General features: G+C 33.3%; 1 protein-coding gene across 1 annotated transcript in view; it reads left to right on the top strand.

Moving 5' to 3' along the window:
* Positions 1-17,885, top strand: part of LOC139514520 (plexin-A4-like) — a 192,242-nt gene that overhangs the window by 14,269 nt on the left and 160,088 nt on the right. Inside the window, exon 4 of the mRNA XM_071303881.1 lies at positions 14,737-14,842. Coding sequence (XP_071159982.1) covers positions 14,737-14,842 — 106 coding nt within the window. The remainder of the gene's footprint in view (positions 1-14,736; positions 14,843-17,885) is intronic.

Raw genomic sequence — 17,885 nt, 5'->3', positions numbered from 1 at the left:
AAAACCAAACATGGCATGAATGTTCCATATGAGGTGCTGACCAAGTGTTGTTACTTTGTAGCCGATCCGTCATCCAAGATGGCCACCAGTGGGGGACTTTTGAATGAAATTAAACATGTTCCTTTCCTTATAAATGAGGTTGTGTTGTCACTTTAAGCCAAATTTTATATATTTTTATATGATTTCAAAAACCCAAGTAGAATCAGGTGAGCGATACAGGCTCTTGAGAGCCTCTAGTTTTATGACCGAGAATATAGGCAGCTGCAGAAACAGCTCAAGTTTCGTTGGGGTACAGATGTTCCACATTTACATTCCATATATTTACTTCCAAAGGGTTTTGTAAAGCCTCAGACAGGAGGCTTCAAATATCAGACCTGGGGTTAAACATGAGATTTCATATGCTTCCCATACATCAGGTGGGCGGGAAATATGCAAAAGGTTTAACAGCAGGAAGGGATGTTTTCTGTCAAATTGTAGGTTTGAGCATGTTTGCGCTGTACCAGGCTGTGCTAATAAGCATCCTGCTCATTCTCACTCTAACTCAATGCATGGCAATCCAAAAAACAGGGTATAATGGTAAAGCCTGCACGTGACCTCATCCTGTCTGCCTGGTCAAACGAATTACAAAATGATTTTGAGAAAGAATTTCTTCTTCATGATATTGAGTTTGGCTTTGACATTATTGATGCTTCTGATATCCCTTTAAATATTCAAGCAAAAAATTACCCCTCTGCTAGTCCGTCTGGCCCTCTTTTCAGTAAAGCACATACACAAGATTTGATTGAATTTGAAAACGGTAACTATATTTTTGCAGATGAAAAACCCAAAATTATTAGTCCCATGGGTGTTATACCTAAGCCAGGGGGCGGTATACGGCTCATACATGATTGTAGTAGACCTGAAGGTTCTGCTGTCAATGACTTTGCAGGTGACCCATTGAAAACAAATTTTTCAAACTTTAGATGCTTTATTCTGGACATAGTTTTCGAAGAGGAGGGGCCACGTTTGCCTTTCAGTGTGGTGTTCCAGGGGAACTAATTTAGTCTCAGGGAGACTGGAAAAGTGATGCATATAAGGGCTATTTGGACCCCTCTCCTTCATATAGATTGCATGTTATGAAAACTTTTGCTAATGCACTAAAACTTTCTACTTAACCTATCTCTACACTATTCCTACATTGTACCTGGTTTGGGCAAGTGTTGGAGTACCACAAAAATTATCAGTGAATTAATATTTGTGAAACAATTGACTTTTTATGATTCTTTCATTGTTCTTTGTCATGTTTATTATATAATGAAAGAAATTAATAAAACTGTGGCTAGTTTGCTCAAACCAGTATTTTGTCTCATTTCAACTTATATGTGTTATAATTATCTGGTCCAACCTGTACATAACGGTTAAAATACAAGATTCTGTACGGCTTCAGTAAACACAAGCTCTTCAGGGTCTGGTCTTACATCCAATTGTGTTTAATATGGGCATGGACCAGAATATAGCCTTTGTCCGCTGGGTGCATATTACATACACACATACTTTACATGTCATTCTCTCAGATACCCATGATCGAGGAGGTGGTTTGTGCCAGAACAAGTGTATCGGGATTAATGTGCTTATTTTTATTAAATAAAGTATTAATACAGAGGAAACTTGAACATAGCATTTGCTTAATTAATTACCGTCTCCAGGAAGTTCTTTTTATCCAATCATGATTGGTAATCATAATTTCTGCAGCCTTAATCTTTTACTAATTGGTATGGTTGGTATCTAGGAAACTAGCCAATCATTGTTCTTGATTTATTTAAATTATCCAATCATATTGTTAATTACAGTCTTTGTTTTATCACAAGCGCGCTTGATCACTTTTGAATTTGCACAAAGCATGTGCAGGCTGCTTTTCATATTCCGGTTACAATTCAATTTTATTCCCACCCACCACATTCCTCGCAATACTTGAATGTATGTTGATTTTGTTTTTTTATGACTATATGTTGTCATTGTATGACTGTCACCTATTTGTAGATTTTGTTTATTTGATGATATTGTATTTTAGTGAAATCTTTTAATTTTTAATTTCATGTGTTTTAGTAGTATAGTTTCCATTTTCATGTTGATAAGCACAGTTGTTTGGCTTTCAGCTTCCTGTGTGGAGTACCACAGACTTATCAGTGAATTAATATTTGTGAAACAATTGACTTTTTATGATTCTTTCATTGTTCTTTGTCATGTTTATATATACTGAAAGAAATTAATAAAACTGTGGCTCATTTGCTCAAACCAGTATTTTGTCTCATTTCAACTTATATATGTAAGACTCAGATCGATGTCCGGTCTCTAATCGACGTCCGTTCCTCAAATCGACGTCCAAATGAGACGTCATAATAAAATAACATTCCAAATCGACGGCCAATTTTATGCCTATCTAATCGACGTCTATTTCTTGGCATTTTCTAATCGTCGTCCGATTTTGAGCCTTTCTAATCAACGTCCGTTTTGGATAAAGAATACAAAACTTAACTGAACAGCTCGTGTTATTAAAACAAAACAGTTATGTTTTTCTATCGAAAGGAAAAATATGTCCACAAATGCGTATTTTTAGGAAATATCCGAAATTTGAACCTCAGTTTACTTAAAAAGTAGCACATGAAGGTATATTTTTTTATAACATATTTGATTTAATCAGGTAAAAAATAGCCTACATGCAAATTTTCATCAAAATTTCAATATTGGGTCAAAACTGTATCGTATGCCATTAAAAAGAAATGTGTGTGTGTGTTTTTTTTTAATTTGTTACATACTACACTAAGTATGTAAACAGGTTGTGATATCATCCAATTGTGTTATGGGTATGGACCAGAATATAGCCTTTGTCTGCTGGATGCATATTACATACATAACATGTCATTCTCTCAGATACCCATGAGGAGGTGGGTTGGGCCAGAACAAGTGTATCTGGATTAATGTGTTAAATGCCTTCGATTGGCCAATTTCTATATATACAAGGTGATAGCATGTGCAGCTGGAATAGTTCACATTTTCCAGCTGAAAATGTGTGAACAGATGGGGAAAATTATCAGAAATATATGATATAAGTTTATTAGTTTAATAGATATAAAATTTGTAAGGGTTCCGAGGAACCCAGTGTCTCGCTACTTTTGCTGTAAATTGTAGGCTCAACAAAAATGAGGAAAAAAATAAATAAAAAAATATTCCTCTTTGTTCTATCTTTTGATTGTAAGAAGCTTCTGTCAAAATTTTGCAAAAATCCAGGATAGTTTATGAATCTAATAAATGTTTTAAAAACTTTAACTGCAGACCGTATGTAATGTTAACTGGAAGAAAATCTAAGTTGATTTAAAAGTAAAATACGAAAAAAACGGATTTATCTTTTTACAAAATTTATTTCTGGATACTATCTTATCTTCATAAATGAGCTTCTGTCCAAGTTTGGTACAAACCCAGGATAGTTTAAGAAAGTTATTGAGCTTATAAAAACTTGAACCACAGAGTGAATGTAATGTTTCCTCACAGAAAAAAACTAAGTCCATTTTAACATGTTTAAATGTCAAATACGGAAAAAATGGATTTTTGTACCCCCGTTTTAAAAAAAGGGGGGGGGGGGGTATACTGTTTTACCTCTGTCTGTCCTTCCGTCAGTCTGTCCGTCCATCCATCCGTCCGTCCCATGAATATTTTTCGTCGCATTTTTCTCAGGAACTACAATACAAGGATTTCTGAAATTTGGCTTCAGGGTTTATCTAAGTCAGCTATACTGTGTGATGCGTTTTCAGATTGATCACTTGACAACTTCCTGTTTACCGAACACTTGTATGATTTTACACATGATAGCCAAGTTGAAAATTTCGTCACATTTTTCTCAGGAACTACAATACAAGGATTTCTGAAATTTGGTTTCAGGATTTATATAAGTCAGCTATACCATGTGATGCGTTTTCAGATTCATCACTCGACAACTTCCTGTTTACCGAACACATGCATATTTTTACACTATTAATATTATCCACTTGCGGCGGGGGTTTCATCAGTGAGCAGTAGCTCGCAGTTTCACTTGTTTTTTTTTTTTACAAAATTTACTTCTGGATATTATCTTATGATCATAAACAAGCTTCTGTCCAAGTTTTGTACAAACCCAGGATAGTTAGAAAGTTATTAAAATTCTAAAGACTTTAACCACAGAGTGAATGTAATGTTTCCCCGCAGAAAAAATCTAAGTCCATTTATAAGTAAAATACGGAAAAAATGGAATTTTATTTTTACAAAATTTACTTCTAGATACTATCTCATGATCATAAACAAGCTTCTGTCCATGTTTGATAGAAATCTAGTATAGTTTAAGAAAGTTATTAAAACTTCAAAAAACTTTAACCACTAGTGAGAGTGAATATTTGTGGACACCGGCGACGACGGAATGTAGGATCGCTTTGTCTCGCTTTTTCAACTAAAGTTGAAGGCTCAACAAAAATGAAGATGTGGTACGAGACAACTCTCCAAAGCCCCCTTGACTTGTAATATGAAAAGCCCTGTAACTTTTTCACAGCTGAAAGTTTCATGTTCAGTAAAAGTTATTTAAGGAATTTTTTTGCTCAGTGCAAAGGAGATATTTTATCGGTTATGTCATAATGTGATTTTCATCTAAATGGGAAAGGGTTACATTTCTACCATCGCAGTACATGAAAAGGCATACATTTTTGTCGAGCCTGCAACTTTTGTTGCAGAAAGCTCGACATAGGGATAGTGATCCGGCGGTGTTAGCTTACTTTTTAAAAGCTTTATATTTTAGAAGGTGGAAGACCTGGATGCTTCATACTTTGTATATAGATGCCTCATGTTACAAAGTTTCCGTCAGTCACATGTCAAATGTCCTTGACCTCATTGACATGGTTCAGTGACCTCTTGAAAAAAAGTTCATATTTTTTGTGATGTTGAATTCTCTCTTATTATAAGTAATAGGATAATTATATTTGGTATGTGCGTACCTTGCAAGGTCCTCATGCCTGTCAGACAGTTTTCACTTGACCTCGACCTCATTTCATGGATCAGTGAACAAGGTTAAGTTTTGGTGGTCAAGTCCATATCTCAGATACTATAAGCAATAGGGCTAGTATATTTGGTGTATGGAAGGACTGTAAGGTGTACATGTCCAACTGGCAGGTGTCATCTGACCTTGACCTCATTTTCATGGTTCAGTGGTTATTGTTAAGTTTTTGTGTGTTTTTGTGTTTTGGTCTGTTTTTCTCATACTTTATGCAATAGATCTACTATATTTGTTGTATGGAATGATTGTAAGGTGTACATGTCTAGCGGGCATATGTCATCTGACCTTGACCTTATTTTCATGGTTGAGTGGTCAAAGTTAAGTTTTTGAGTTTTGGTCTTTTTATCTAATACTATATGCCATAGGTCAACTATATTTGGTGTATGGAAATATTTAATGATCTATATGTTAGTCGTGACAGTTTTATTTGACCTCGAAATCATTTTCACGGTTCATTGCTCAGTGTTAAATTTTTGTGTTTTGGTCTATTTTTTTTAAAACTATAAGTATTAGGTCAACTATATTTGTTTTATGGAAGCATTGTTAGCTGTACATGTCTGCCTGGCATGGTTAATCTGACCTTGACCTCATTTTCATGGTTCATTGGTCTTTGTTTAGTTATCTTGGTTAATATTAAGTTTATGTGACAGCTTTAAATAAAGCTTTATACTTAGGACTATCAACATAATATCAATGATTAGTAAAGAAGGCGAGACATTTCAGCATGTGCACTCTTGTTACAATCTAAAGGTGGTATGAGAGTCTTAATTAGGGCCCCGCCTTCAGGCGGTTGCCCTATAGTGATCAGTCTGTCCGTCTGTCCGTAACACTTTAACTTTGTGTCCGCTCCATATCTAGAGAACCATTATGATTTCATACTTTATACTTTACATGTTTATTAACCACCACCAGAAGGCGTGTCATGATGTATGTAAACTTCCTAGGTCAAAGGTCAAGGTAAAAAAACTTTGGTTTCAGTTGACAACCCTGTGTCCAGTGGTGAAGATCGTGTCCACTCTATATCTTGAGAACCGTTATGATTTCAAAGTTTATACTTTACATCCATTTTAACCAACACCAGAGGGTGTGTCATGATGTATGTACAACTTCTTAGGTCAAAGGTCAAGGTCAAAAACTTTGGTTTCAGTTGACAACCCCGTGTCCTGTGGTGAAGATCGTGTCCGCTCCATATCTAGATAACCGTTATGATTTTATACTTAATACTCAACATGTTTATTAACCAACACCAGAGGGTGTGTCATGATGTATGTACAACTTCCTAGGTCAAAGGTCAAGGTCAAAAACTTTGGTTTCAGTTGACAACCCCGTGTCCTGTGGTGAAGATTGTGTACGCTCCATATATAGATAACCGTTTTGATTTCAAAGTTTATACTTGACATCCATTTTAACCACCACCAGAGGGCGTGTCATGATGTACGTACAACTTCCTAGGTCAAAGGTCAAGGTCAAAATAACTTTGGTTTCAGTTGACAACCCTGTGTCCTGTGGTGAAGATCGTGTCCGCTCCATATCTTGAGAACCGTTATGATTTCAAAAAATCTTGACATCCATTTTAACCAACACCAGAGGGTGTGTCATGATGTATGTACAACTTCCTAGGTCAAAGGTCTGTCTGTCTGTTGGTCTGTCCATCGCTAACAAATTTGATCCACACTATATTTTGAGAGGACAGCGGTTATTATTTCATACTTTATACCTGACAAACATTTTCAACTTAACATATATATTAACCAACACCAGAGAATGTGTCATAATGTATGCATCCTAGGTTAAAGGTCAGTCCGTTGGTCTTTCCATCCATTCGATGTTCTTGACAAATTGTGTCCGCTCTACCTCTCGAGAACCGTTAATATTTCATACTTTATACTTGACCGTCTGTCTGTCGGTTTGTACATGACACCAGAGTGTGTGTGACACCAGAGTGTGTGTTACCAGAGTGTGTGTCAACTTATTTACCCCACATTATTGACAGGGGGGCCCACAGAGATGGCTCCCATCTCAATGGTATCTAGTTAAAACTGATGGAAATTGTTTATACTATGCCATAATGAAGTATTTATTGTGATATGTTCTAAAATATAATAAAAATGATTGGTCACCAGGCAATTTTTCAAGCTAGTCAGGTTGTGACAAAATTACACATTTTGTATGGATTATACAGGAAAAACATCATTATGTGATAAGAAGCAAAACTAAATGATAGAAAAGGCAGACCTTAGGTTATCTGTTATTTGCAATCCAAGATAAGGAAAGACACCCATACCACTTAATGTACCGACTGTGCGAGGGCTGAAAAGCCAGTCAAGGTCGTTAAACACTTCCATATACACTTAATGTAAGCCAGTCATGTTCGTTAAAAACTTCCATTTGTTGTCACATAATGTACAATCACAGTCACGTCTCAGTCATTACAGCTGAATGGACGTGCTGGGCCAGCTTTCTTTTACTCGCTATCTTCGATGAGGGTTTACAGTTAGATGATCATCGACTTACTACTGTAGAGGACAGAAACCAATCCAAGCCAGACAGTAGATGTAGTAGTAGGTGTACCCGCGTTAACATGCACTCCAAAACCCATTGTATCATTGGGGAGTGTTATGCTGTCATCTATAATACTACGTCCGAGACTCATCTACCTGTGAGTACTCCTTCATCGAAGTAAGTTGGCTGCCAAGCTGACCAATCTGGCCCTGAAAGCGGCCGTTGTGAAATAAAAGAAAAACATCAAAATAGTCAACAAAAGAAAAACAACTCGCCAAAACCAAGATGGCAGCCTACATATGGTGTCCTTACCTGTTCCTGACCCTATTCATCAAAATATAATAAAGCTCACCAAATGCTTCCAGCACAGAGCCGACCATGCGAGGGCTGAAAAGCCAGTCAAGGTCGTTAAACACTTCCATATATATACATACCTGTCAACCTGTGATGAAATCTCAGGTCATAACGCTTACAAACTTTTCGAGCTGAACTTTAGTATTTAGGGTACATTTTTAAATCAAGAATCAAAGTTACCAAAACATCAATGCATGTCACTTGGTTAAATACTTTGAAATCTTATTAATTATTATTTCATTGCACTTTTAAAAGATTTGGATACATTTGTGTAGCACTGTCTTATATCCTTTTCTTAATGTTATGATGAGTTTCAACCTAATACTATCTACAAGGTATTTGAAATTAGTCTATAATACAATATAGTAAAACAGTTAAAGGAAGTATAGATACGGTAAACAAAATAATTTTCAACTTTTTTTTTATAATTGTATAAAGGTATGAATATAATGTAAAGTTATATTTCATTATGTATTTGAATTTTATTTTTTCAAGATATAATCTTTTTTCAACCAAAAAACGTAAATATAAGGAATAATTTTGAATGGTGGCAAACTAAGGGGAAGTAACTCAGGTGAAATATGTTTGTAAAATAACTGCAATTTATTTATGACCTAAAGCTAAGGTAATTGGTGTTAATTAAACAAAAGCTGTCAAGTGAACCCATGCACTTAATGGGGGTCACTTAATTTGACAGTTTACACAGCTAGATGAACTTCCTGTTCATGGAAAAATTACGAATTTAAAGGAATATCACTTATGAAATCAATCTCAAGGTTAAGAAATCTGGGTGAAAACGGGTCATTTTTGGAATTCCCGGGTTATTCAATAACCCAGAGGGTGTCCCGGGCCGGGTGATCCCTCAGAATTGTGAAAATCTCGGGTCACACCCGCAAAATACTGGTCAGTTGACAGGTATGTATATACATTTTGTATATGAAAAGGGTACGGTGAAAGAACCCCACCCCTGCAAAATCCCAGCACTGGTAATTTTGTAAATCCTGATATTTCTTATTCTCTTAGGACTTCAGATTATTAACAGGAATTACTGGGATATTTCAAGTCTTGTCTTGTCTTGTACGAATAGCGTATCACAAGGGGAAACGTTGTCAATTTGTATATATACACAGAAATGTTATTCATACAGTCAGGATTCTACTTCTTCAAAATTATTTCCCCATTACGCCAGGCAGTTGATTTTCACAATCGTAGAAATGGAAGCCATTGTAGGAATGACACGCTGCCAATTTTGCTTTTGAAAATCAATACATTTATCCACATAGCACCATTACTATCCTTATCTGTCAGTTGTATTTTAAAAGACAAATGTATCTACTAGCTAATAAGCATCAGTTAAAGATCTTGTCTGCATTAATTCAACTTAAAACTATTGTCTAATCGGATGTCAGGTGGAATTTCGAAAATTCTTAAACATTTAAAAAAAAAATCTGATTAAATATTTCATGGAAGGGCAGACTAAAAATTTTCAGTGGTTGCATGAGGATTATAAACCCTAGTTATCACACAAACACACAAATATTTTTTCGAAGATATGCATTTTCATCATGCAAATTAAAAGACTGTCGTAAAGTACTTTTAGAAAAAAATAGCTATTTGAACACACCTACTCTGTTTTTGTGATTCATTAGATAGGTATTTCACTTGACCCATATATAGACAATAATAGTGCATTGACTTGACATATCAACGATATCAGGATGAGGCTTAGAAACGGGGAAAGCGAGGCTATGCCGAGCATTTTCCCCGTTTCGTGCCGAATCCTTATATCGTTGATATGTCAAGTCAATGCACTATTATTGTCTTTATACTGCAACAAAAAAAAAACATTTTCAATTGTTGTTTAATGTGTGAACTTTATTATTTTATTTAAATATTGGGAAACCGTCCCCTTTTATAAAAAGGCCTCATATCATGCAGGTGGAGAAATATACAACACGATGAAATGGACATTTCCTGATGAAACCCTTAATCGATGGTGAAAGAATTGTTTGAGAATGAACTAAAAGATCAACAATAAGCATAAAACATAATGATTAAAGTGAAATATTTTTTTTCTAAAAATTGTAAAAGAAATAAGTTTGAGTCGTTGTATACATTGAAAACAAGAACAGGTTGAATAGCCAGGTCGCATGAATAATTAATTACAATTTGGGCAATTTCTATTTAAATATCCATGAGGAAAAGTGATATCAGGTCAGTGACTGTATATGACATAGAAATATACAGTCAACGCATTTTGACTGCTCAAATAGAACGAGTGCAGTATAAATAAAAATTGTAGAATCTGAAGCGAGATGCTATATCAAATACTCTTGCTTTGTACGTTTTTATTTAAAGACAAAATATACACCTCAAACAAGCCCTAACATAAGAAGGTGCACTCGATTTTCTCTTTTCGATACAATAGTTACCTATTTTTGGGAACTTTTTCTTGATTCACATAATGGAAGGGCAGACAAGAAAAATTCTGAACTATTAGATTGATATGTTCTCCGTCTGTGGTAAAAAAAAAAAAATCGGAGGTTATGCATTTTCTACATCCAACTTATAGTACCCATGTCGTCGACTTGATATCTTATTGTTCTGCATTACTATGTAATAGATAAATTGAAAACTTTGGCAAATGGTGTTTTTAAAATTAAACACTTCGTAATTGAGAAGAAAATTGTCGTTTCTAATAACTTTTAAAAAATTTGTTACTAAAGTAAACATTACAGTCAACATTTATCGCCTTCTCTAACAAAGAGCTACGATTTTTTGTTCTATTTCAAATCGGTTTTCGCCTGCATATATCAAGACAAATTAAGATTTTAATCAGCTTCCTCTGGAACCATACTCATGGGCTCGATTACCGAATATTCATACATGCATGTATTATTAATGTTTTTTATGCTCCGGCCATTTATGAACATTATGTTTTTTTGGTCTGTGCGTGCATTCGTCCGTTTGTCTGCTCGTTTGTCCGTTTGTCCAGCTTCAGGTTATCAACTTGAATCTTAGTACACATTTTCACTATGGTATGATCTTTTTAATTCTAATGCCAAATTAGTTTGATCCCATTTTCAAGGTCCACTAAACATAGAAAATGATAGTGTAGATGAGGGATCCGTGTACTAGGGACACATTCATGTTTCTTCAAATTTTCGTCGTATTGCTGTCAATTTGTATTAAAATTTTAACATCGTTATCAATAAATATTTCATTGTTTACGAGAAATATGCAATTTACTATCATTGTCATGACCCAAAATACGGCCAATAGTTTAAAAAAAGAAATTTATGAAACATATTTATATCCGCTAACCGAGCCCCTATTGAAATCGACAACTCAACGAAAAGCTTTGAATACAAGTACGGATATTTTTTAGAATTGAAGGTCGTCCTTTATAAATTACAGTCACCCTTTACAAATTACGGTCATCCTTTACAAGTTACGGTCATCTTTTTACCAATCAAGGTCATCCTTGTTATATGTAACGGTCATCTTGAAAATATTTTGATTATGATTTAATACGGTCATCTTTTTTTAAAATTTTTATTATTTTCAAGATTTACAACAAATACAACACATCAAACATACATACAGTAATATTAGCGATAGATTTGAATATATATTTGTTTATGACAATAAACATTGTTGTAAATTAATGTTTTCTATTTATATGAAAAAAAAGGACCAAGAAAATACAGAAAAAAATATAATTAGAGTTAAATGTTTACGTACCACTGTGTGGCACTTGAAAATTGTAAAGAATTTTATAAAAATAAAAAAAAAATAAAAAAGAATTTTGAAGAAGTTAAAAAATATCCCGTAAGATTTTCAGTACATAATAAATTGTGCTATTAGATACTATAATATTTTATGTTAGTTTTGACAATAAATATAGATTGTAAAAATAAATGACAAATTGAATTATAAAAATAATATTTTAAACGCATTCCACACGCTATCAAAGTGTTTTTGTCTCTTTTTTTTGACTGCCATTATTTTTTCTAAATTGTACATATATTTTAACTTTTCTTTAATGGCACCGACTGAAATACGGTCATCTTAACGATTATTTCAAATGGAATTTTCCATTTCATGCACATTTCTCGGTAATTATTTGTGATTTCCGAGTGATTCTTTTATGAACTTATGTCGTTTTAATGTATGATTTGTAAAGAAAATGATATAGAAACACTTTAACAGACAATACAGAAACTGACCTAATTTTTCATCCGACATCTTGGGATGACCGTGAATGCAGTGTAACGGTCGTCAGCTTTACCCCAGTGAAAAGATTCTTGCAAGGGCTGAGTGAGAGCCGCCTCATATCAACTAATGATCTATAGAATTTTTTCTTCAATCACTGTTGACATTAAAAGCAGTTTAACATTTGTGCAACTGATGAGCGTCATATCAATAACTGACCTATTGATTGCTTAAAATTAGTGATGTCATCGCTCGGTAGTACCGAGTATTGATTACCAAAATGATATTTGACTAATTGCTTTACTGTTAGAGTGTTGTTGCTTTCTTAAGTTTAAACAAAAAACATTTTTATCTAGAAGTTAGAACATATGATCTCCTGGGACCATTATATATTATTCAAAATTAATAAAAATTGAAAAAGATTCAAATGTTTGTGTTAAACTGTCATTTGAAATTCCCCAGGTATATGTAGGATATATGAGCAAGAGCATTTTTCAAAGGCTGGCACTTTTAGCTAATTTTTAAGTCACTCCCTACCTCTGTTCTATCAGGGCATATATTTTCATTAGCGGGACTGTTGAGAAATCTATACATTGTATGTCCTAGAAAAAATTGACAAGATAATATTTTCAAATAAGAACAATTTTGTTGCACCCTGTATCGACCCTCAGAAAATAACTAAAGGCATAAGTAAGTTATAACTATCACCCCTTTCTTGATCATTTAATGTGTTTATATACAGTTTTCAAATACTGTTGTTCGAGTTATAATTTTGCTATAGATACTAATTATTAACTTGATTAGATTTACCTGTTTACATAATTAGTACAGGCAGTAAACGAGTGATAAACTGTGGAATAAAACTTCTTGGACTATTATCTAGTCCTAGGTAATTATCCTGAAGATTTTATGATTATGTGACAACGACCTACAATACATAAAGTAGTATAATTTTGTGTTTCCATTTTGTTACCTAAATGTTTTACTTAGCAAGTACTCAAGTATTGCTTGGTAAATACAACAAGTAATCGATTATTAAATCCTCACCGAGTTGACATTCCTACTTAATATGGAATAAAAAAAGTAGCAACTCAAATTTATAGCATAAATTAGCCCTGTCAAACTAATATAACAATACTGTATTTACATATCATACATGTGAACCTCCAGACGGGAATACAATAATCCTGTTTTCATGGGTCTCCTCCCATCCTCCGGTTGAAGAAAAAAAAATCCTGTGTATGAAATGTTTCATGAATGGATTTCAGTGGCCATTTTTTTACCATTGAGTTTTTAGCTATCTGGCATTAAAACATAAAACATTTAACATGTCCAAGTGTCAAAGACTACAGTGTTTCAGTTACTAAACAATATTCATCAATTTCAGATGAACATTGATTTAGCTTAAAAATAGAAAAATATTTTACACTGTTTGAGTCTAAAGTTTTCTAGAAAAAATGACTTTTATAATGCTCAAAAACCATGCATAACAATTGTTATTGTTTGTTATTTTTTCATTTATTTATCATGTTTTATATTTACATGTATAGCATATTTCTTTCTTATTTATCTATACCATTGATAGGAGATGGCGACATGAATACAAATATATATATATGTTGTGTACAAGATGTAAGTTTGTACAAATTATAATTTGTACAGGATTTTTGTACAAGTTATAAGTTTTTTGACACCTTCCTTCTTGCAACAGGTGATACAGGTGTATCTTATAAAATGTACCAGTGGAATGTTTTAAATTCAAAATATTATACTTCAACCTAACATTTAGTGCTTTTCTCCTTGTCTTCAAACTGGAAATGAGGATACCTGAATGGTTTAAATTCTAATTTTATTTTTTTCCTTATACCATATTCATCTCCATACAAAATCTTTGTGTGGTCTTATAATGTTTTTGTGTCAATGCTCAGTATCAGACTGTATCATGAAGTTATGAAAATATGACAGAAATATGCGAAGCAAAAGACTGTGTGCTTGCATCATCAATTTGTGTTCAGCAGGTCATAAAACACTGATAACTTGTACAAAAAATCTGTACAAATTATAATTTGTACAACATTACAACTTGTACACAACATATACACAAAAAAAAGGTCATAAGCACTTTATTAACACACAGCTGTCAAGAATCAATTATAGAAATACAAAGAAAGAATCGGAATCTTCTCAATAATTTCTTTTAGCAATGTGATATCATTCAAATAGAAAGGCTACATGGGTACTATAAACATATTATATTCAGATAGAAAGTTGAAGAAAAAACACAATTTCTACATGATATACAGTTGCCTTTACTATAAAATTTATGTAAATAAAAACCTCCTGATCTGAGTCCTAATCTCCTGACCAAAATTTCCCAATCTCCTGATCTCAGTTTCACAGTCCATCACATGTATGACATATCGTTCTTGAAATTTGATAAATTGACAAATTTAGTACAAAATGTACGTTGAAACGGACATCTGTATTGTTCGAATTCAATTAATTAGAATGACTAGTTGTGGCACAATTATGGCACCAATTGCTTCATTTGTCTTCTTAAAGCTTTATAGGATTATTTGATACAGTTTGTAGTAACTCTTTTTCACTTTCAGATGTGTGATTAATCCGGATAAAACTACATGGTGGTTGCCATCTATTGGTAGGCAGTGCTTAAAAGTTATAATAAAGGAACACCAGATTAGTGAGACCACAAGTTCTGTGAGTAACAATATAAACACTTGATTTTAAACATTTTCAACTGAGAAAAATATTTTACCTATATGTTATATAGATATTTTGTTAAATTATCAGTGGCGTAGCTAGGTAATTTTTACATGTACGCCCGAACCTCGATGAGGGGCCTGAAGGCCCAAGCTCACTCACTTACAGGTCCAGGTCGAAGAACCTGCTGGTAGTGTATTAGCGGGAGCGAAGTCTCCCAGAATGACATACCATTCATGTCATTAAAAACTCACTGATAACAACATTCCTAAAAATACTTGAGACAAAATGTTTTTTTTTTAATGATTAATCTATTCATTGATTTTATTTAGAATCTAATGGCGGTCATTGGCTTAATTTGGAGTAAACGTCAGAAGCAGTTACTTTGAAATATGAATAAAGCCGGGGAGCCGTGGGGTAAAACACTCAATCAATAAAAGCACATGATTTTATTTATATGCAAATTTCGTAAATGAACATGAAATAATTAATTTTCTGAGTTGTTCAGGTGCAATATTAAAATGTGTAAGGGTTCTCTATGAAACCCTAAGGCTTAATGTTCTTCTGGCTGGGGATTTCTCCCCGCGAAAAGTAAATTTATTTATCAGTCCATTACAGGATTTAAACTTTTAACAAATCAAATATTTTCATTAGATGTTTTTCTTGGTCTGGAATATTAATTTCTGCACAACTTCATGGAGAAAATGGAGGTTTAATTTAGAAAGATTAAAATTAAATTGTACTTGTGCCAAATGCGAGTTTTGTTTTAAGAGACCCATCAATGTCGCTGGAAACAAACGTGACAAAAATTCAAGATGGTCTGACAAAAATTGTGAAAAGAATTTTTTAAGTCTGTCTGTCAGTATAAAATTGAAAATGAACGAAAACAAATTGATTCAGAACTTAACCATGAAAAAGACCCTCCAAGAAAGATGATGAAGATATGAAAAAATTACAAAGTAATTGATATGTAACAAATTTTAACCTTAGAATTTAAATGCAAAACGAAATTTCTTTTATTCATAAAATTCAGGAAAACTAAATATATATAATTTCGTCATCATTATCTGGATACTCTTTTAATCATAAACAGTTTTTGTTCAGCTAAGGTAAATGTTTACGAAGGTTTGACAAAGTTATTGACATCTTAAAACTTATCACATAATGAACCTAGTTACATTGTATAATATTGGCACCGCTGATAAAATTTAGGATCCAAATGTCTCGCTTTCGCAGCATAAATGTCAATGGCGCGACCAACAATGCAGACCTCATATCGAATCATAGCACATGATAATTGCTTTAAAAAATTTGTAAGGGTTCGACGGAACCCAGTGTCTCGCCTACTTTTGCTGTAACTCCCAGGCTCAACAAAAATGAGGAAAACAATCAATAAAAATATTCCTCTTGATACTCTCTTTTTGATTGTAAGAAGCTTCTGTCCAAGTTAGATAAAAATTTCAGGATAGTTTATGAATGAATAAATGTTTTAAAAACTTTAACTGTAGACTGTATGTAATGTTAACTGGAAGAAAAACTTAAGTCCATTTATAAGTAAAATACAGATATACAGGTACCAAATATTAACAAAATTTCCTTATTAGATACTAGCTTTTGATCATAAACAAGCTTCTATCCAATTTTGCTACAAATTTAAAATAGTATAAGAAAGTTATTAAATTTAAAAAAAAATTAACCACAGAGGGAATGTGTTGTTTTCTGGCAGAAAACCCAAGTCCATTTAAAAGTATAATCGGAAAAAATGAATTTATTTTTTTACAAAAATTTATTTCTGGATACTATCTTATGATCATAAACAAGCTTCTGTTCAAGTTTGGTACAAATCCAGGATAGTTAAAGAAAGTTATTAAAATTTTAAAACATTAACCACAGAGTGAATGTTATGTGTCCCCGCAGAAAAACTAAGTCCATCTATAAGTAAAAAACAGAAAAAATGGAATTTAATTTTGGCAAACTTCACTTCTGGATACTATCGTATGATCATAAACAAGCTTCTGTCCAAGTTTGGTAGAAATCCAGTATAGTTTAAGAAAGATATTCAAATTTTAAAAACTTTAACCACAGAGTGAATGTAATGTTTTCCCGCAGAAAAACTAAGTCCATTTATAAATAAAATACGGAAAAAATGGAATTTTATTTGTACAAAATTTATTTCTGGATACTATCTTATGATCATAAACAAGCTTCTGTCCAAGTTTGGTAGAAATCCAGTATAGTTTAAGAAAGTTATTAAATTTTCAAAAACGTTAACCACAGAGTGAATATTTGTGGACACCGCCGCCGACGACACAGACGACGACGGAATGTAGGATCGCTTAGTCTCCCTTTTTCGACTAAAGTCGAAGGCTCGACAAAAAAGGAAAGTGAGTCACAGTAGATTTAGACTTTGACAGAAAGTGAACAAATATATAATATGATATTAAGTTTTGTCCCTTGTATTTGCAATTACAAGTTATCGAGAAAAGACTTAGAAGGTTGATATACTGTTAACCAATTCTTTTATTTTTTTTAGATGATTTTTTTTTTTTACCAAATTCAAATTCAAATCCAATAAGCCTGGGCGTTTTGACGTTAATGTAGCTACGCGCATGATTATTAAATGCCAAAAAAGGCCCAAGCCAGTGCCCTACCGTGCAAGGGCTGTAAAGCCAGTCAAGGTCATTAAAAATTCCATCTTAGCTATTGTTTATACGAAAAAAACCTTTTTCAGTTTACAAATATAATTTATGTTATGACAAAGATGCTGACATCCTGGATACAATTCCTTAACATTATTTACACATACCAGTTTTTAGCTCACTTGGCTTCTTTTATCACTTGGTGTCAGGCACATGTCTGGAAACGGCCATATATACCAGACATGACCGATTTGGAAACTCAAAAGTCCCAAAGGATTTATTGCATGGATTTAGGATTTTTTTACAGAAATAATTTCATTCTTTCATTGAGATTAGAGTTTTTCAATCGCCATTTTGAACTTATTTTTCACCAGCTATCATTTTTAGCTCACCTGGCCCAA

This window comes from Mytilus edulis, chromosome 1 (genome assembly GCF_963676685.1).
Source record: "Mytilus edulis chromosome 1, xbMytEdul2.2, whole genome shotgun sequence".
Taxonomy (NCBI): Eukaryota; Metazoa; Mollusca; class Bivalvia; order Mytilida; family Mytilidae; genus Mytilus; species Mytilus edulis.
Note: the sequence above shows the minus strand (reverse complement) of the source record. Positions and strands in the feature narration are given on the sequence as shown.